The sequence below is a fragment of the Sprattus sprattus genome (genome assembly GCF_963457725.1).
Source record: "Sprattus sprattus genome assembly, chromosome: 5".
Classification (NCBI taxonomy): Eukaryota; Metazoa; Chordata; class Actinopteri; order Clupeiformes; family Clupeidae; genus Sprattus; species Sprattus sprattus.
Window position 1 is genome coordinate 15304880 of NC_137924.1, and position 21388 is coordinate 15326267.

General features: G+C 41.9%; 1 protein-coding gene across 1 annotated transcript in view; it reads left to right on the top strand.

Annotated features, from left to right (window-relative positions):
- thsd7ba (thrombospondin, type I, domain containing 7Ba) overlaps window positions 1-21388 on the top strand; it is a gene marked incomplete at its 3' end in the record, with an annotated part of 92135 nt that overhangs the window by 15101 nt on the left and 55646 nt on the right. Inside the window, exons 2-4 of the mRNA XM_080838259.1 lie at window positions 9976-10828; window positions 13658-13906; window positions 15798-15967. Coding sequence (XP_080694385.1) covers window positions 9976-10828; window positions 13658-13906; window positions 15798-15967 — 1272 coding nt within the window. The remainder of the gene's footprint in view (window positions 1-9975; window positions 10829-13657; window positions 13907-15797; window positions 15968-21388) is intronic.

Below are 21388 nucleotides of genomic sequence, written 5' to 3' on the forward strand. Positions count from 1 at the left end.
TATAGGTTATTACAGCCGTTGTCCATCATATTTCCATGTGAGATGGCAACCCCATCCTCTTATCATGCCGTGAAATCCTATTGTTTTTGTTTTGCATCCAAGTACTAATGCTGCACAACTGTGCCACAACATTATAGTTTTATTTAGATAAACATGCCTCCCACCAATGCTTTTGATTGCAACCATGGCTATGTTCTCCCAGAGTCTTTCCAAATGTGGCAGACACTCACATCACACTGTTGGTGTTGTAATGGCACCATCTGCCCCAAATTACAGTGTAACTTCCAGAATGCCATGTGTCAGGGTTTGTAATGCCTCAGGAACCGTACCTGCAGTACTAGCCAAATGAGAGAGCAGCAGTGTGAAATCTGTATATACACTCTACTCTGTATGTACACTGGAGACAAAAGGCATATAAATATATATCCCATTTCCAGTGCCTGGCTCGGCATACAGTACGCGGCTGCCTTTTGTCTCCACTCTTTTGTGAAGTCATGTGTGATAAGGGGTCTGCAGTGCATGCTTAGGTGGCCACGAAAAATGATGTTCTGGGCGTCCCATGACATGTCTCCAGATGTATCTTTTTTAAGGGCTTCTTCTCCTAACAAGCCACTGCACATCAACACTAAGAATAGTAATCCTTTGCATTGCATAGTGCTGCTCATTTATGCACTGCGCTGTATTCATTCTATGCTCCATTTGAGGTTCATTTTGATGAGTTTCTGTGCAGAACCTTTGTGCTGTAAGTGCACACAGTTTTTTTTTTTTCTTTGGCGAAGCACACACTACTAGTTTGCCCAGGTCTCTGCGCCTGTATAAAATGCATCTTAGTTCGCTTCTGGTGGCTGCTTCCCTTATTTACAGGTGGATGAAGAAGACTATCCCCTCCTGATCCCGAGGAGCTCAGAGTGACTCCATTCATCTTCTGTTCCCACCAATAAGTCACTGAAAGAAATGGTTTTGCAGTATCAGCCAGTCCTCTAATGGGTCTGGAGATAACAACTACCTCCACCGCCTGGAATGGCTTTGTTTGGTAACCTGATAGAGAGACAAGAAAGGGATTATGGCGAGGCACTGTTGTCAAGGCTGCTATTGACACTGCCATCACTGGATCACTTTAACCCCCGGTAGCCCCATATTCCAGTCTGGTGGCTTCTTCTTTTTTCCCTGGCAGAGGGATGCAGTTTAGCTGATTTGTGTACCATGATGTGAGATGCTGTTGTTTACTGCTGTGCTAAATTAAGTGAAGAGCTGCTTGAGGACTGAGGCTATTATCCCACTGCAGCAGTTTAGTGAGGAGCTTTAAGATGATGATAGAGACATCATTTATCTTAAATGGTGATATGCCTCAGACAGTCATTTTCCCCCCCAAATGCCCACTCTTGTGTTTCTATTTACAGTGGTCATTGATTCCGTTTTATTTTTACCATCTTCTGCGAGACAATCAACCACACTGAATCCAAAAGTGTGTGACAACTTCAGTATCATCTCAATTACAGTAATGAGCTGTGTATATAGTATGTACCATTTTAATGAATGATTAATTCTGGGCAGGGACTGTGGTGACAGGAGTGTGTGCCTCTCTGTGTTGTTCTACGAGTGAGGACAGGCTAACAAGCTCTCCTGGATTGCAAATGTACATTTACCAAAGTGAATCCATCAGCCCAACCCATTAAGGAGAGTGTAATGCCGAGCAGAGCATTTTATTTCTATTCTAAGATGGTGTGTCCGTCTGATGGTCGGACAGTGGGATCCACGATGGGAGGGTGTAAATGGAAGACGGACACTTTCCTTCTGCTTTCAATTTCAGGTCTCGCCAGCCTAGCAGCAAAGCAGGTGTGGATGAAAAGGCTTGCCTGTCCTCCCTGCAATGTTTAATGCTAGAGCCCACTGTTTCTCTCCTGCTGTTTGGCCGCGCATGACCATTTGCCTGTGGTTCTCCGGGCCAGTTATGAATAGTGCTCCGCAGAGCCTGGGGAGGGTGGAAGCTAACATTTCTGATGGTTCTGAGAGCAGCATGGGTGGTCCCTGATCCAATTAGTGGTCACCTTTTAGTGCATTCTTGTCTTGGGCCTTTTACACTGCAGCAGACTTGATCACACCTGGAGGACAGTCCAGGAAGGTCAGTTCCATCTGTGCTCTCCGGCATATTTTTCTCTAAAATGAGAAGTGATCGCTTTGTGTGTGTGTGTGTGTGTGTGTGTGTGTGTGTGTGTGTGTGTTGTGTGTGTGTTTCTGTGTGTGTGTGTGTCTGTGTGTGTGTGTCTGTGTGTGTGTGTGTGTGTGTGTGTGTTTATGTGTGTGTGTAATAGTGACTTATTATTCGTGGAGCTAGATAAATATTCACTTGGTAGCATTTAGCCTTGCTTCCTGGTAGTGTGCAGGCTGTAACATGTTTCATTAACGATGTAAGATTTTGTGTCTTATCTATCTTATCTATCTATCCATCTTTTCAGATGAATTTTCAGGCATGGGCAGGATGCTGTTGCAGTAATCAATTTGATATACTCTAATCTGAATCTGATTAATATAAAGACACTCAAAAACTTTGGTTACTATTTTAACTTGTATATTAATGAATTGTCTTAAACTCTGTTTGACTAAATCACTGAAGTACACAAGTGATTCTCTAGTACCAGACAAAAGCATTGTGTTAATTTATGAAGGAAAAGAGAACAGCTTTGTCCACCTCTTTGACCCATCAGCTCCTTCTATGTGATTTCTATCCTAACCACAAGCTTCCATTGGGGTTCCAGTGAAAGGCAATTCAAGCACGCTACAGTGGCCAGTGCATGCTAATATGCAGCAGCATGGACACAGCAGTCTAACATTGACCTTTGCTCTTATGAAGCCATCCTGCCTACACAACAGCTTAAACTAGCTTATTTGAATTCCTGCTGTGGCATCCAATTTAGTTGGACTGGTTTTTATTTTCGAAGATCATAAGAGACTGTGAGACATAGGTTTATGGTGAAGTAGATATCTAGCAAAAGGTGGATACTATTCAGGCCATTATTATTATGTTAATTTTAGAAAAGGGTGTCTTTTTATTTAGATGTTTTTTACACTGTGGAACTACTATGGACATACAGTTATGTTGCCCTGTTTTGCAGATGGTGATGCAAGAAACTATTTTGCCATAGGCAGACGGAGAGCCTGCCTGCTCCTAAAGCAGCAGACATCGCTATCAATTTCAAAAGAAACAAGGCTTTTATTAATATTCGATATTTATTTATTCTGTAAGTGTTCAGGATTTTTAGCATCAGGATGGGGTGGGGGGGCTGGTGGTGGTAAACAAACAAGGTGTCCATATGCTAGCTTTCATCCTTCATTTTAATTATTCATCTGTCTATCTCTATGTTTGTTCACTCTAGATGCCTTGTTTTCGTGTAGAGAAAAAAAATAATCTTTTGCCGAGCTCTAGGGGGTATGTTAAGTGAGGACAACTGAAACCACTGTGAGCTGAGTTCAGCCACTAGATTTCCCTTTCTTTAAGTCTGACATTTCTAAAGTATAGTTTTTAAAAAAAAGGGAAATTTTCCTCACAAAATTCATAGTGCAGTTTAATGATGGGTAGACAGGAAGGCTGAATTAACCTTTAGTAAGAGGGAAGTTATAGAGTAGCCAGTGGTATTCTTATATTCTGTATTTTTCATGAAATGTCTGCTTGTCCATATACCCATGTACCCATCAGCAAGACCACGCACACACTTACATAAACACACATATGCACATGCGCACGCACGCAAACACGCTCGCACACACAAACACACAAACACTTACATAAAGACACATACACATACGCACACACACAAACACACACATCTTAATTTATTGAGCTTTTACCCTCAATTCAACATCATATATGCACCATATTCATGTTTTTGAATGGCATGCAATTCTCTTCTGCTAGACTCTCACCCCAGTAGTACTCTACTGCCTCTTTCCCCTTAGTGTACAGAGAGAGTGCTAAATAATTGGCAGGCAGCGATGCTTGTTTCTTGGAGCATTTTACAGCAAGGCTGTGTTGAAAATGTAGGTGATGACAGAGTCCCAGAGACATTGTCTTTCTCAAAACATCGATTTTCACAATGGCAATCAGAGCCATTTAACTGGCTTTTTCCAAAAAACTGTTACGCTTACTTCAAGTTTACATTTAGTATAAAGGGGGAAAAAAGTCAGACTGACGGCCGTAGGAGAAATTTCCCCCATCTATTTGTGAGACGTTCCCTGTCATCCGGCACAGCAAACCCAATGAGTGAAGTGAAGTTTGATTGATAGATGATAGTTGTTCAGCAGGTGAGAGTTTTCCCTCGCGTCGCTGAGCACAGTAATTTACTAACTAATTAAACATCAGTCATCAATAGCCTACCTTCTACAGCCTTCAGACATCTGGGCGGAATGAGCTGATTCAGGATATATTAAAAGATGGATTGACTGGGTGCTGATAATCATATGAGTCGCTGCATACATGAATTTGATAATTAAAAGAGCCCCATATTGAATACATTTTTAGGGGGATGTGATCTAGCATGGAAATGTGTTTATGAATAATGTTTCTCCATGCATGTATATCAGTTCATTAAAAGTGTTATGACAAATGAAATATTGATATGAATTTGCAAACACTATTGCAGATACAGAGAAAGTGAATGATCCTCATGCATAACCAATTATACACACAGCTGGCAGGTTTTGATGGATGAAGGGAGACATTTTCAGGAGAAATACAGTGTGAAAATTTAAGGCATAACAGCACACGTACTTTCAGGTGTTTGTTGAACAACACAACTTTACTCAGAGAATGTCACAAACCGCTGGGAATGTTGGTGCATATCAATTATCACATTGCATTTCATATAGCCTAGCATCTTTGAAAACCAGTTATATCTTTGCAGCAATGATTTTGTAAGAACTGGATATTATTATTATTATTGTTGTTATTGTTATTGTTGTTATTATTACGCAATACAGAACTGAGGGTATCTACAAGATCGTATATAGAGGGGATGGAATTCTGGGATTACTTGCTGTGATAGCTGTGATGTTTGTGCAGGTCATGATATGTATAATTGCATGTGATCGTACGGTTGCTGATAAACGGTGTTATAGCACAGTAAAATAGGGGGCTTAAGTGTTCTCTGTCTCCACCAGACATGTGTTGTGTGATAACCCAGTCTCTGTTGAGAGTGCCTTACCTGTAATTAGGACCTGCTTGGAATGAATAGATCAGGTGTCCCAAGTGGCGGTCCCTGTGGGTGCCTGGCTGTGCTGATGTAGTTACCGCGACAGAGAGGAATAGGCTCCGGGCTATTGGCTCCCGTCTTTGGGGAGAGGGGCAGGCCGGTGACAGGCAGGGTGATTATTCAGCCTCCGAGATGTGGACTGCTGGAGGGGAACTGTTTGGTGTGTTTGCCGCTCCTCCGTCAGTGTAATCATTCTGAATCACGCTGCCATAAATCACATGCACAGCACAGCTGGGCTCCAGCTCTGCCTGAGCGCACAAGGTGTGTGTGTGTGTGTGTGTGTGTGTGTGTGTGAGTGGGGGGCTGCTAAAAGACTAGCACTCGCCAACCAATGTCCGTGTGGAATAACACCCTGTCTAGCCACAGCTGGAGTGAAATGAGTGCCTTTCTGGAGAGAGAGAGAGAGGGAGAGAGAGAGAGGAGGGGGATGGGGCCATAGGGCTTCGTGTGGAGGAATTTGGAGAGTTCACACGCTGGTGTGAAGTGTGCCCTTTCACTGTTTATTGTGGCAAGCGGATTAGAAGTGTCCGCATCGATTCTGGATAGCAATTCCACTCTTGGCTCTAAATCATTCATAGTAGAAATAGGGCTTCTGTGTTGTGGCTGCAAGCAGAGTGGTCCCTACCCATAGTGGGCCAATCAAATGTAATCATAACCCTGTGTTCAAAGAGAGGTGTAAGAATATTAGCCTTGACGGCTCTTGGATAGTGCATCAGAGTGTTGAAGCTGGAGACAATGGGCTGTATTAAACCATGCACACAGCTACACACTTCTCAGCCTACGTGATACAAAAATTGCCGGCGTTAAAATGGGTTTGCGTTAACGCCGTAAATAACGCGTTAAACTGACAGCACTAGTAAACACCATTTGGCTAACACGCTTTTCAGCTTTCGATTCTGAGGGATGGACTGAGTCAAGTGCCAAGGTGAAACAACATACTGTATTGTGTTTGAAGTCGGCAGTAGGCCTAGATCTTATATTATTATACATGAACAAATGACATTGCAAAATGTGTCAAATTTTGGTTTTAAAACCAAAGTGTTGCTTTAAGGCCTAAAATATAACAAAGGTAGCATATCAGCTATATTATTAAACAGAAAAAAAACTTGTTTTTATCACATGATCTCGCAAAAAGCACCGGAAAATAATTTGTCAAATTACAATAAAACTCTGTGTTTCGAGTATTCTAAACCTGTTTTGATATACTGGAGCTTGCCGATGCCCAGTGCATTCAGCCATTTCGACTTGACCCTGAAGCCTTAATTAATCAATTCATTAATCCACTGCTCTGGTGCAGACGACTGGAGGAATAACTTTCAAACCACAGTAATCATCCACATTCTCTGCTGGGCCTCATCAAAATTAGTGTTTCATCTTTCCTTGCACCTTCGTTTCAGAGGGTGGCTGATATGATGAACATATTTTATGTAATTTTCAGTCATCAGTGGGAAGGTATTTGATTACTTGATTTTTTTTGTGTTTAGTAAGGATCTCAAGCATGTCTTATAAATTGGCCTTGTAAAAGTGTAATTTGGTTCATTTACTTCTTTGTTTGGTTTACGAGATAGATAGAAGCAAATGTTTTCATTTGACGTTATTTGTAATACAATTTTCCGCTTGCTTTCATTTACAAAATCAAAGTCTGGTTTATGGTTTTAATGGATTCTAATTACATTCACAAGGTCAATTACGAAAGTTCCACGTTTTGCCCAAAAAAATGAGGTTCTGACTCATTTGAAAATAAATCACGCCTTTTTCATGAGTGCGCCTTCGGGCGTGATCGAAGTGCGATGGGGTGGGTACACATACCAGAAATATTTGTAACTCGAGCGCACGCAATAAAGGGCTTAAAGTAACAGTATGCAGTAATTATACTTCAGGGTTAGGGTTAGGATAAGCAGTTTTACCTTAAAATAACAGCTTGAAAAAAATTGGGGCGCTACAATGACTTTTAATATGGAGAATCGTCTCCGTGCCATTGCCATACCAGGGTCCATAGGCATATAACCGCTAAATGTAGGATTGCCTAACGCCGCCCGGCTTTCTACTGTCTGCCGAACTAGTAAGTAGCTTATTTGCCGTCTTGCTTTGTCTTGTTTTGCACTTGCTTGATGTTTGACTGTGTTAGGACAGTTGTTGAGTAACTAGTTTGTCATAATGTCAAAGTCAGCACATTTCTAGAGATTTCGTTAGTTTTAGCCATTGATTTAGCAATTGATCAGTTTAGCAATTGATCCGGAATGCTTCTTTAAGCGTGAATGGGAGAACACAGCCCAATATGAATATAAATAACATATCAGTACAGAGGTGTGTTTCTCGAATAAAGACGAAGTCCCTGCTGGCCATGGTGGTCTGACACATCTTTGGCTGAAATACCAACCTACTCTCGAAACCATAGTAGCTATGTTGCAAATCTCCACTTCCGTAATTCGTACCACCACAGTCCCACAACGTTGTGAATGATGTTATATGGCATCTAGAGAGAAATATTTGAGTCCTACACATTTACTAGAACAGTTGATGGAGCGGCCTAACACTTAATAATTGTTAAGAATGAAGCACTAGACTTATTAATAATAATTGTAAAGAGAGTTTTATGTTGTGTCCCAATATTTTACTAATTACAGTCTGTCACAGCCATCAGCCATCATTGTTTTACCACAGCCATTCAGTGGCTTTGTGGTAAAAATGTTCAGTAACATGTTATTGACCTATTTTTTTCTCTCAAAGTAAACATTTAAATCCTGGGGGTTATTCCAAGAATGCGGTTTAGTGAAAAACATGGCTAAGTTGACTCTTATATGGTAAATGGTAAACCTCCTAACAGAAAAGCCATAGTGCACTTCTATAGGAGATTTACCACTTCACCACCGGTTTGTCATTAAACCATTTTCTTGGAATACCCCTCTGGTGTTCCTGTTTGTTACATGCTTCACTGGTATTTCTTACAGATAAGTGAAATTCTCAGTGGTGGATGTTCAGGTAGGTAAGGTAAGGTCCATCTTGTCAAACTAACGCAATTAAAACGTTGGCAACATCAATGCGACCTTGTTTCCGATTGAACGCTGGAACTACGCTTTGGAGAAACACCAAATCATTGAACAATGGTTGTAATGACGGTGATTGTGATGGTGGTTAGACAACGACGCTTAAAAAAACACAACACTGGTAAATTAGTTATGTGGAATTATGTAACAGAAAGAGGTAAACCATTACTGTACTTTCCCACCATTCAACATTTAGAGATTGTCACTGTATGGCTACTATAACTAGTAACGCTATCCCCAGATATCTCTCTGAAATGAAATATAGATAGGGATGTATCCCTGTGTTAGATAGTGAAATATAGATAGGGATATATCCCTGCTTTAGATAGTGACATGTAACCTGACAACCACCAAAATGAAAACACTGGAGCCCAAGGACGCTCGTGGGGGGAAGAAATCAAGTTGAACATGCATTTTTCATGTCAAAGTATGGCTCCTGTAGCAGAATGCTACTGATAATGGCACCATGTGTGATTGTGACCTCTTTTCATCTCATACTTGGAGCAACGTGCTGCATACAGAATCTTTCTAGTCTTTTACCGTCCTTATACATGCTCAATTGCGATGTGTTACAAATCAAAGAATATGTAAAAGATGCATTACCCGTGACCGACAGATCATGGACATGTACTTCTGAATCGGTATCTGTCCTAATTGAGGACAACATTCTCATGCATTGTACTTGGTCGTACATGGTGAGGTTGATATGAATAATCTCAGCGGAGCGAACATGTAATGATGTCCTTTGAGCCTTATTACCTTGTTGACATGCCATCGCTGTTTGTTATTTCTTTGAAGATAGAGTGTTGAGCAAGTGAAGCCCTACTTTTATTAACAGAGACAAATAGAGTCACCTAGTATGGCGACGTGGCAGGGGCTGTGAAAAGAAGTTAATGATATGCTCCGCTGAACTATGAAACAATTCAGCGGTTTAGAATATTGACTCTTTGAGGTAAATGCGCAAGCTTGAAGTTGATGTGGACTCTGAAGACTTCTTCTCAAAGAGTGCGTTTCATTTAGAGCCATATTGGGAGATCAGAGGTCCTACTTTGACAATATACAAGGAATACAATAAATCAACGTATTTCAGACGTTTTTCAGACGTTTTCCATCGTTATTCCCAATTTCTAAGTATATTAGTCTATTGTTCTTACACGACTATATTAAATGTATACATAGCTTGTGGTCATTTCAGTTATTTGTCTCCAAAGGGTTCATTTGTAACTGTGCGTCATGGCTTTCTTCTTTTTTTTGTCTGGAAACAAAGGCTGAGGATTTGTTTGAACTAATTTTGTCTCTGAACCTGATAACAGAATCACATCAAAGCACCGTCTGGTTGGGAAATCATTGTAATTGCTCTGCAGTCAGAATACATTGTGGAGCATTTGATGTGAAATATTTGAGGAGAGACACATTTGTTTTTGACTCTGAGCCTTAGATTGTGTCTAGTCCATTATTTCTGTCAGTGCACAAATTGTCTCATGTCGGCTCTTGCCCTTGCTGTTTTAATACATTTGTGAAATTAGACCTCTTGTTTCTGAATATACGATGACACCAGGCTAATGCTTGCTGACAAAAGGCATTGTTATTCTTCCTCGCAAACAGGTAGTTAGGTTGATTTTTCTCGCTCATGGTGGAGCTGATGTTGAGAAACACTCTGCCTCTGTCTTTGTCTCTGCCAGGCCAGTGGGGAAGATGTATGGGCGAGGAGTGCGGCTCTGGCGGAGTGCAGATGAGGACGGTGTGGTGCATCCACAGCGAGGGCTGGACCACGCACCACTCCAACTGTCGGCACGCGGACAAGCCCGAGAGCCAACGCCACTGCTTCAAAGTCTGCGAGTGGCACCAGGACCTTTTTGAGTGGGAGGTGTCCGAGTGGGGGCCGTGCGTCCTCGTGCCCTTCCTCTCCAACGAGCTGCGTCTGCGCGCGTCCTCCTGCATCACGGCGCAGCACGGCATCCAGCGCCGCCGCGTCCAGTGCGTGCGCACCTCCAACCGCACGGTGGTGACCGACCGCATCTGCGAGTTCTTCTCCCACCGGTCTGCGCTGGAGCAGGCCTGCCTCATCCCCTGCCCCCACGACTGCGTGGTGTCCGACTTCTCCGCCTGGTCCGGCTGCAGCAAGACCTGCGGCGTGGGCCTGCAGCACCAGACTCGAGTGGTCCTGGCCACGCCCATGTACGGCGGGGCCAACTGCCCCAACCTCACCCAAACCAGGACCTGCTCCAACCCTGTCCCCTGCCCCGTGGGAGAGAACGAGTACGAGTACAGCCTTAAGGTGGGGCCATGGAGCGAGTGCCGGCTGCCCCAGCACAAGGGCCTCTGGCTCAGCGGCCGCACCATGCTTGACTTCAGCGTCACCTCTGGCTCCGAGAAGGAGAAGAACTCGGTCAAGCGGCACATCCAGAGCGCCCTGCACCATCACCACCAGCATCACCTCCACCACCACAACCCCAAAGCCTGGGACCTCGAGATCGGCTACCAGACACGGCAGGTCCGCTGCACCCGAAGCGACGGCAGAAACGCCATGCTAAGGTAAGCTGCCCCGCAACCACATGTGCCAGCCATTCCCTTGTTGCGTCCATCCAATTTAAGATAATCTGTGTACAAAAGATGCATACTTCAAAGATAAACATGCTGTGAAAATAAGCCCTTTAAAGGACCAAATCCCAGATTACTCTCACTCTCCTGAGGTGTATCTCTGGCTCCAGTGAAAGGAATTGCAGTGCAGCAGGAATTTTTTGAGGCCGTCTGTGAAGTAGGCACAGCTAAATCGGTTAGGCCCCCATTAATCTCTTTCCCACTGATGTAGCATACAAGGTGAGTGCTGAGACGTGCCTTGCAGCCGCATGGGCCAGCTGGTCCCTGAATTGAATGTGATGGAAAGGATCACGTTTGCTGTGTTACAGCAATCTTTAGATCTGCTACACAACTTTCAGCGAACGCTCAATCATCTTTTAGGTGCTTTTGTGACATATTTTGTTGTGGATGTTTGTGTGTGTATCAGCCAGAATGTTATACAGGTAGTGCTTGAGGCGGGGGGTTATGTTTGAACGTGTGTTTATCTTGTAAGGCTAGGATTACCTCTGCCTTAAGTGTTTAAACCTATTGATAGTGAATTGAATAGAAGTGCATGTGGTGTTTTGTGAAATATAAATTCAGCACTTTTTTCCTCAAGCCCTTGAGTCGACTAACATGCTGTTAATACGTCATCATTTCTGAAGGGATTCTATCCTTTGAGATCACAGTGGTGTTATTATTGGTAACTATCAAGACATCCGAGTATAATGTTTGAGAACAGTCATTAAGAACTAATGTTTGTGAGTCTATAATGTGGTTTCCACATTTCGCTTCTTGTTTCAGGAAAGGGTTTATTGATTTGAAAGGTTTATAGATATTTGTATTGATAGTTGTCATTAATAATACTGACAAAACCTTTGCTGCTTAGCTGATTGGCAAAATTGTTGGATTACACTTGAAATGTAGCTAACACTGTAATGAAGACACTTTGATGATAAAATAATGCAAATACTCATAAATTTGGTGTCATATGGCAAATTTGTTAACAAAACAGGGAAGTGGTGGATGGGTGTCTGCAAAATGGTTCATTAATCTTACCTACCAGATCTGTTTTGACAGGAAATTGCATTAAGATATGCAGGGTTTTTATTTCTAAATGTTGAGTTAAGAAATATTCTGCTTGCAACAAAATGTGCCAACAGACATGTTTTTGACACATTTCATTGTCTTTCATTGTTAGAAGAACAATGCCCTTAACATGTATGGAAACCTAGTTTATTTGTGTTCTCTGAGGCCCCTTAAGAACACATTCCTTATGGTCTGTATTCCCAATGCTGTAAATAAAAGTTGTGGATTAGTTGGCCGTGGATTAAGTGAAGTTCCATTGTATTCAGACAGCTTGTGTTCCCTAACCCTTATCAGAGAGTATTGTCTGAATACGCATTATGTAACTCAAGGCCTAACCGGTGAGTGCAATTACCCAGTGGAAAGGACGTTTTTTTTTTTACTTTTTTAAATTTTCCACATGAAGAATCATAGAGCAGGATGCAGCAAAACAGTGGTGACATCTGCCTGAAGCCAGCCCTGGAAAGAGATGGAATGAGGAGAAAGAGAAATGGAGGGAGGGGAAAAGAGGGATAGAACAGGAAAATGAGAGGGGCCAATGTGTACACATGCTGGTCGGCAAATTGGTTTAGCACTGATGCAGCAGTTTGAGAGCCCATTTTACTCTTGTGGTATATGTAGGGATGGGAAAATATTTGTCTCTGATTGGCTTGCTGGTGTTCCCATATTTTTTTATGTTTCAGGGCTCCCTACAAATATATCTGTTCAAACGCTTTGTTCTTACACGCAGGAGTAAATCCTTATAGGTTTAGAAGTTAGGTGGACAAGCCTCTTGAAATGGCAAGCCACACAGGCAACATTTTGAAAGCCAAGAAGTATATATGTAAATGTATTACATTATTTCCACAGTGTAAAAAAATAATCATAGGTAGTTTGTTGAACAGTGTGAAGTTTGACTGAATCAGGTAGACATTGTTAAAATCTACAGTGCATCAGATCATTTACATTTATTAGCATGCAGGGTAGCAAGTTTCTTAATTAGTGCTAAATGTAGACTTAATGAAATGTAGTGATGTTAAATGTGTTTTTCCCACCTGAGCACAATTTATGCATATTTGCATATTAAAATGTCATTACCAAGTGAAATCGTGCACAAGTGAATGCCGTAGAGGCACATTGTCTAATATGCTTCGATATGAGCAGTAAGTGCTCTATAAAAACATGAAAACTGAATATGTGTTGGTAAAGTGGCTTGCCAAAATAGCTCATGTATTGGCATATTTCACAGGCATTCATGCAATTCACTGATATACATAGCTAAGACATATGTGTGAAACGTTTTTTGTTTCTACAATTTCCAAGATTAAGTTTGTACTGTATGAAAATCAATGGAGTTATATCTGCACAACCTGACAATCATCCAGAGACACTACATGCAATGCCAGATTAATCCTGCAAAAAAGTGTTACATTTGAAAACTCCATATCCCTTGTTGAAATCCCATGCATTCTCGTGGACCAAAACAAACCTCTCCTGCTTAAATAGTCACTTTTATGTCTGAGTTGTGTTTTTGGAAGCCATCCCTGTGAACCAGAGGCTCCAAATGGAACTCCACTATTCCCACTTTGCTGTACTCTTTTATCTCCAAACCCCATAATCTTGAAGCTGCACATAGGCAGCCAACACTTTGTCTTGCTTTGAAACAAATTTTCTGTCTTATCAAACAAATGGTGTGCTTTGTAAGTCTTTTTGCATTGATGTTTCTTTCTCCTCGTGCAGCCTTTGTACACAAGACAACAGCCCTGGGACATTCCAGTCATGCATAATGCCCAAAGATTGTGAGACGTCTGACTGGTCGCCTTGGAGCCCTTGCTCAAAAACTTGCCGGGCAGCAGACCTTTCCCCCGGCTACCGCTTTAGGACTCGTAGCAGGATCCAAGCCCCCATTGGAGGGGGCAAAGAGTGCCCTGCCCTCGAGGAAAAAGAGGCCTGCAACATCATTGGAGATTTACTTCCTCATTGTCCAAGGTACTTTTGGATGTCCCACATCAAACCCTTTTCCAGTGTCGTCTTTGGTTCCCCAAAGTCCACTTATAAAATTTGTGGTTTGTTGTATGTGAATTTACTTTTTGCATGACAATCTTCCATCCGCTTTGTATCCCTGAGAATGAAAGAGGCCGTTTTGTTCCCCTAAGATGTTTTATGCAAATGACCCCTGTTCTGATTTGCATCTCCTCGCATGCACAATGAGAGGCCATATCCCCACCGGTGGCAGAGCGTTGTAGTATTAAAAACATTTTAAGATAATGGCAGATGCTCGATGTTTACAACCTTATTTTGGGTGTAGTCAAGGCTGTAAGCCTCGTTTGATCGCTCACCTTTTATTCACATCCTGTCACAGTCACAACTCTGATTGTATTTGTGATGACCAGTTGTATAATAACTCAAAGCAAATATTTTGAATAAACAGGCTATAACTTTTAAAACACTTAAAGCACTTTCCAGCTACTGAAGGCTGTAGTTAGTCAAGCTACTGAAGTCTGTAGTTAGTCAAACTACTGAAATAACATATTTTTTCCCCATAAGGTCTACAATGTAATAGATCGTCACATATGAGCTACATTGTTAAACAGATTTTTTTTTTATCACTTAAGCAAACAAGCCCAGTTAATAATTTGTTCAATTACAGTAAAACCCAGCAATCAATTAGAGACAGAAAATAGCTCTCCATGTGCAAAGAAGGTGGCCATGACAATCCTGACCTCGTTTGGATATCACCAACTTGCAGTGCATCCAGCGATGTTGACCTAATGAATAGCATTCAAGCCGCAGTAATTATCCATATCCGTAACCGGCCGTAGGCTGAGTGCCACAGATTATCACGCAACTGTCATACAGCTTTTATACAACAGATTGTGTTTTCTTTCGTTTATTGGTATTTTGTTTATTCATTCTCTGTCCAAAAACGTTCTGACGTCAAGTGTTGCTAAGCAACGAGTACCATCACTCTGCAGCAAAGCTGTGTGAGAGAGGCTATCTGTGCACATGAATCGGTCCACTTAACTGACTTCAGGTTACGTGTTCATTTGTACCTTCCCCCTACTCCATTTGCTTCCTTTCCACACTCCAAAACTGTCAAAAGTAAAAATCACTTAAGTATATAAAATCACTGCCTGCCATCCTGCTCTCTTACTTTGAATGAATGGAATGTTGACGTTGTACAATTCGTTACAATTTGTTATATCAAAGTAGAGTGATTACTAGCGGTGAAGACTTAGAGTGAGGTTGTTCCAGGATATCCCCACTCACGGAATGCCTCTTGTCCAATCAGAGATGAATAAATAGTTCAACCGGATCTAACTGTTTTATATAAGCCTTTACCGTAACTATTCAGTGTAGTAACAGGGGGCCTAAGCGTTCAAAGTTTGTCTTTTAGTGCAAGACTAGGATAGCCTATATGTATTACACAGCTTACTTCCAGAAAGTACTTCTATGATTGAAATCCTAACTTTTAAGTCTTTTGAAAATGTTAGAAAGAATGCATGAAAGAGGAAAATGCTGAATGATTTTTCCAGGAGCTATTCATTTGATAAAGTGATATTAAATGCATCCGTACATTTCTGTGATTAGAGGAAAAGTAATTAATGAGATTATGCATTTGATGAATTACTGCAGCCTGTTGTTCTATGGAAACCGCTGTTTTATTGCTTTCTGCATCATACCATTCTTCATAGTCAAAGCCTTTTCATTAGTGAGTAGCCATTTTTTGCTAAAGAAACCTCAGCTTTTTATTCCACCTCAATTATACCAAGCCATGCATGCACTTAATTGAGAAACTCCATTTGAGGGCACAACAATTACCCTAGTTTAGCTCCACCCTCACTACAGCCAATGATCCTCTGCCTGTGCACTTTATCAGGTATATTTGGAAAAGCACAGACTGGGGAGACTGCCGAGTCGCCCCCCTCCTGAGCCAACAGGACCGACGCCTTAACAACATCAGCGCCCTCTGTGGAGGAGGCGTCCAGACCAGGGAGACCTACTGCATCCAGGTCCCAGATGACTCCATCCCACCACACCGGAAGGAGGGTAAGAGCTGCAGCTGATAGGCCAGTAGTTACTCACAGAACAACAGATGATGATTCTGCATGAATGTGGTCTGAAACGATATCTATGGAAAGTGTGGAAATAGCAAGTCAGTGTGATGTTTTACAAAGTAGCTGATCAGTATCATTTATGCACAGGCACCTAGAAAGTTGGCAAGTCAATTTATATAGCACAATTCACACACAATGGATATTCAAAGTGCTCTACAAATGAGCACACAAATAATGGATTAAAAGGTAACATGCATTAAAAGTTAGTAATAACCTTAATTAATAAAGGTAAAGTGCATTAGAAAATAAAAATTGTTTAAAGAAGCTTAAAGAATAAATAAAGTAAGTAAATAAAGTGTATTTGAACAGCTAACAGACAGCATCCGAGAACAGGTGAGTCGTCAGTCTAGATTTGAAATGGGCTACAGTTGGAGTACATTTGATGTCATCAGGAAGTTGGTTCCAGAGCTGGCCAGCATCGCAGCCAAATGCTGCTTCACCATGTTCAGTTCTGACAGTAGGTATCACCAACAGATCCACCAGTGGTCACCAGTTTTCACCAGTGGTCTAAGAGGTCTAGCTGGTGTGTAGTGCTGAAACATATCTGAGGGGTAATTTGGTCATGTACTTTTTAGTGATTTATAAACAAACAGCAGTGCTTTAAAGTCAATTCTGGAAGCCAGTGTGAAGACTTAAATATTGGAGTAATGTGGTCAGTCCTTTTTGCTTTCCTAAGAAATCTATTAGCCGCATTTTGCTCAAACTGAAGCTGTTTGATGGTCTTGTTTTAGGAAGGCCTGTGAAGTTGTCAACTCTCCTGGAGATAAAAGCATGAATGCGTTTTTCAAAATCATGTTTTGTTTTGACACAAGTCTAGCAAGATTTCAGGATTGTTCAAAGCTGATTTAGTGATTGCTTTGACATGGCTGTTAAAAACTGAGATCTCCGTCAATTAGGACACCAAATGTTTTAACAGTGTTCTTCACTTCCCCCTTTTGTGTCAAGATGATAAGCAATCTTAAATCAAATTTCTTCATTTACCCCAAAATAAGATCATTTCAGTTTTGTCTTCATTCAGCTGAAGGAGATTTTAAGACATCCAGCTTTTAATCTGATCCATGCATTGACAAAGATTATAGAGGACCATAGTGATTAGGTGAGAGGGCTGAGTAAATGTGGGTGTCATCATCATAGCAATGATAAGAACTCGTATTGACCTTGATGCCTCAGGTCAAGGATGTTGGTGTGGGAGTACTGTTTCTTATGGCAACGAAGAAGCTCCTGTCTTGAAAGTATGACCTGAGCCACTTGAAAACTACCTGAAAATCCCATTCCCTAATGATCCAGTCTGTGAAGTAAGATATTATGATCAACAGTATCAAAGGCTGCTCTGAGGTCTAACACCTAGACCGATGTTTTTCTGACGGCTGTTTCAGTGCCGTTATTGGCAAGTTATTATTTTTGAGTGGGGGCTTTATAGCAGCTTTTTCAGGGACTTGTTGAAATGTGCCAGACAGCAATGATACATTTACACTTTGAAACACGTCTGCCGCTAAGCGGCGGAAATCAGATTTGAAAAAGTTGGTAGGCAAAGTATGTAAGCAGTATGTGGTAGAGCTGAGATTCTGTGAGATTCTGTTTTTCTAAGAGTTTAATTATCTATCAAAGCCAATTCTGACATCAGGTTGAGTTCCCCTCTCTTTGTTCCTGGCATTTCCCAAATGTCGAGTTGTTAGTAGGCCTAATTGGGAGGATATGTTCTGTCTGATTTTAAGACACAAACAGTTTATTTTTTTTCTGTCTGAAAAAAGACACAAACTCATTGCACTTTTTAACAGAGAGAATTTCTGGTGCCAACTGTGGGAAAGATGAGAACGAAGTTCTCTGTCAAGTTCAAGTGGGTGTTGCTCCACGTGTCAGAGCTGGTGTGACCTTATCGGAACATAAACCATTTGGTAACGGTGGGGTGTTTCTTTCAGCAAATAATTATCCCAATATCTGGGCGGGTCTGGGTGGGTGTTAACAAGTAAAGGCCCCGTCACACCATAACGTTCTGGTCAACGTTTATCTGAACGTTCTAATCGTTCAATTTCGTGCGTTCTAGGGCGAGTTGGACACATGTGGCGTGTGACTAACGACAGAATAGCGTGGGACTGACGCATAACTAGCGTTGGACTGACGCATGAGGAGCGTGTTACAGCGCCCATGTGACGTGTCACTGGCGTGCAACGAACGTGTGTTGATGTGTCACTGGCACGCGACGAACGATAAGTCAACATTAGACGAGCGAGTTGATCTGAACAGTATGCCGCCAAGACAACGAAAAGGTGTGAGGGGGGCTTCTGCTGCTAGCCGGGTGCAAGTAAGAAGATGATAAATGCTGCTGAAAGTAAGAAGAATGCAAAGCCTCTTTCACTAGCAATGTCTTCGGACGAAGATGTACTGTTATTATTACTGTGATTTACGAAATAACAGGCGTTATTCCTGGGGTTTTATATTATTAAAATAAATGATTTAGATTTGACACTGGATTTGTGTTTCTCAATGTTTATTATTAGAAAACATCAACACATCCACACACATTGTCCATGTCAAAAGAGTCTTCATATCACATCCATCTGCCATGGAACAGCACCAACTATAACAGTGCTCAGCTATGTTCAAGTTCAGTACATCTACTTCATGCTGGGCTCAAGCAAGCATATATACCCTCCTTAGTCTTTCTGGATCCTCCATAATGGGTGTTCTCTACGATAGCCCAAAATCAACTGAACCCTACTTAAAAAGCATCAGATTATATAGGGTAGACTGATTACATTTGAGACACCCATTTCAACCCATTGATGGTGACTGACCAAGGATTGAAAATACAGGCTATATCACAATCAAGCTGTATCAAGTGTTCCCAATCTCCCACCATGCTTATTTAGACCCTAAGATCAATCATTCTTATTACTTTCATGTTTGAAAAAACATTGTGTCTCAACTGTACCTCGCTGACAGCCACAAGCTTGCATGCACCTTGCATGATGACAAGATAGCATGGAATATGTGGATTTATAGTGCACAGAATAACGTTTGCAATGATGTAACTTTCGCCGATATCTTCGTACGAGAGATGGGTTAGGTGCTCAAATTTCCCGGGATCAAAGAGGACGTTAGTAGGCATGTCCAAACTAAAAATCACGTGTCAGGATTGCTGCGCACATAAATTATTTCGAGTGTATCAACTGTACTCAGTCTACCCCATAGATAAATATAAAGGCCTTTATATATATCTATGGTCCACCCTACCCACATGCATGGAAGTTCGGGAAACGCTTAATGACGCTCATTGGACGCCATATGATGTTTGTTTGACGTTAGTCACATGCTGCGTGCGCTAGGGGTCCGTTCAGTGGTTGTTGACAGGTCGCCAGTGAGTCGTTCAGTGCAAGGCAGACGTTTAATAACAACCGAGTAATGCTAGGGTAACGACTAGGGGTGCAACGGATCAAAAAACTCACGGTTCGGATCTTCCTCGGATCAGAGTCACGGATCGGATCATTTTTCGGATCAGCAAAAAAAATTTAAAATAGACAAGACAAATAAACATGTTTTGTCTTTTTGTTTATTAACACTTGTGATAGCCCGGTCTGATTGTGGAGGAAGGGGCTGCTTAAATGCCGCGGTGATGAGCGGTTGTTGAGCCGCTTTCGGTTTCACTCCTGTCAGTGAAACACCGGGGTGATGTCGCTGTAAATGCGTGGCCATGCTCGATGTGTTTCCACTGTTGTAGGCTATGGCTTTCTTGTGCCACAGTGCCTACACACCGTCACGGTTTTATCCACCAACCTCTTTCCTTCTGCATTCAATTTGACAGGGAAGCCAAAATGCTCCCAAACAGGGGATTTAAATGTGGGGCGTTCCTCCGCTCGCCTTGACCACGCTGTGTTGCAGGTTTTTCTTTATGTTAGCAATCGCTATGTCAGCTACGTATTACGTCTGTGTGGTAACCTAGGCGACAGGTTTGTGTGGCAGGGTGAGTATATGGAAACAGACGTAGCACTAGAGGCAGCAGTTATCGTTACAGTAGTCACCGAAGTCTAGCCTACTTTTATTTTCCATGCCCACTGTTCTACATGTTGTACGCTGAGGACAATAAATCACAACGAGCCATAGGACTGTTTGCTTATTTAAAAGGGAACTGTTGCAGACTTTTACCCAGAGCGTATTAAGTAGCTCTGTCCCTGGAACTAGCAGGAATGGTTACGGCTGTGTGTGGACTGAACATGCACACAATTTTTTTTTTTCATAAATCAATCCACGGATCATGCGTGTGCCGAACCGAAATAGATGATCCGAACGGATCACGGATCAATGATGATCCGTTGCACCCCTAGTAACGACTGACTAACGATAGCCAAACGTGTGCAACGTTAGTATAACGTTCCACGAACGTTCTCCAACGTTTAAATCAAACGTTGAACAACGCCGGTCTCCATGAGAACTTTTGTGCATGTTCAAAAACCAGCGTTGACCAGCGTTCTCCGCTGATCACCGCTGATCACCGCCGATCACCGCCGATTACAGTGTTCACCAGCTTTCACACAACACTATACCAGCGACCATGGACGATTACCAACGTTTCCTCTAATGCCATAGAACGTTGACCAGAACGTTATGGTGTGACGGGGCCTTAACAGCAATGAGGCGAGAGAAATGGTCATTGAGCTGTGGTCTCCAGAACTCTGTTTTCACCCACTGACCAGGAAGGCATTAAATATAAAGTACATACTATATATATTTAAAATATTTATGCATGCATCAGAGCTAACTGATATATATAATTGATGTTACTGATTAACTAAAGAGGAGAAGTCATTCAGTTCAGTAATATTTCTGTCCCTCAGTGCACAACAGTTAGAGCACGTTACAAAGTGACCTTAATGGCTTTGTCATGGTAAATAAACACCGTTGTCATCTGTATCATCTTGACACTCTGTGAAATCTCTTTGTCTGTAATACAGCTCGCCCCACTGAGGGCCCATGGTGACACTCTCTCCCGCAGAAAACTCTTTTGAGATAAGAAAAGCACACTGGGAAATCACTGCCTTCACTTTCCTCAAATGAATAGAGGGGAAAGCAGATCAGAGTATTGTTTTGACCAGTGTACAAACAAGCCCAGTTCCATCATAGCATAGCAATGAAGAAAGCAGTTTTTTTCAATCAATGTTGTTTTGGGATGTAGATCAATGGAAATCAGAGGAAGTGTTTGGTTTGGAAATGACCCATGCAGCTTAGGCTAATGCAAATGGATTACAGTCAACGCTCGGAGACCTGTCTCCTCTCGCTTTTTTAATACGAGGGTTGGAAAAATTGCTTTTCACCATTGAGCTTTTTTTTTCCAAAACTTTGTGCCGTAACACTAAAC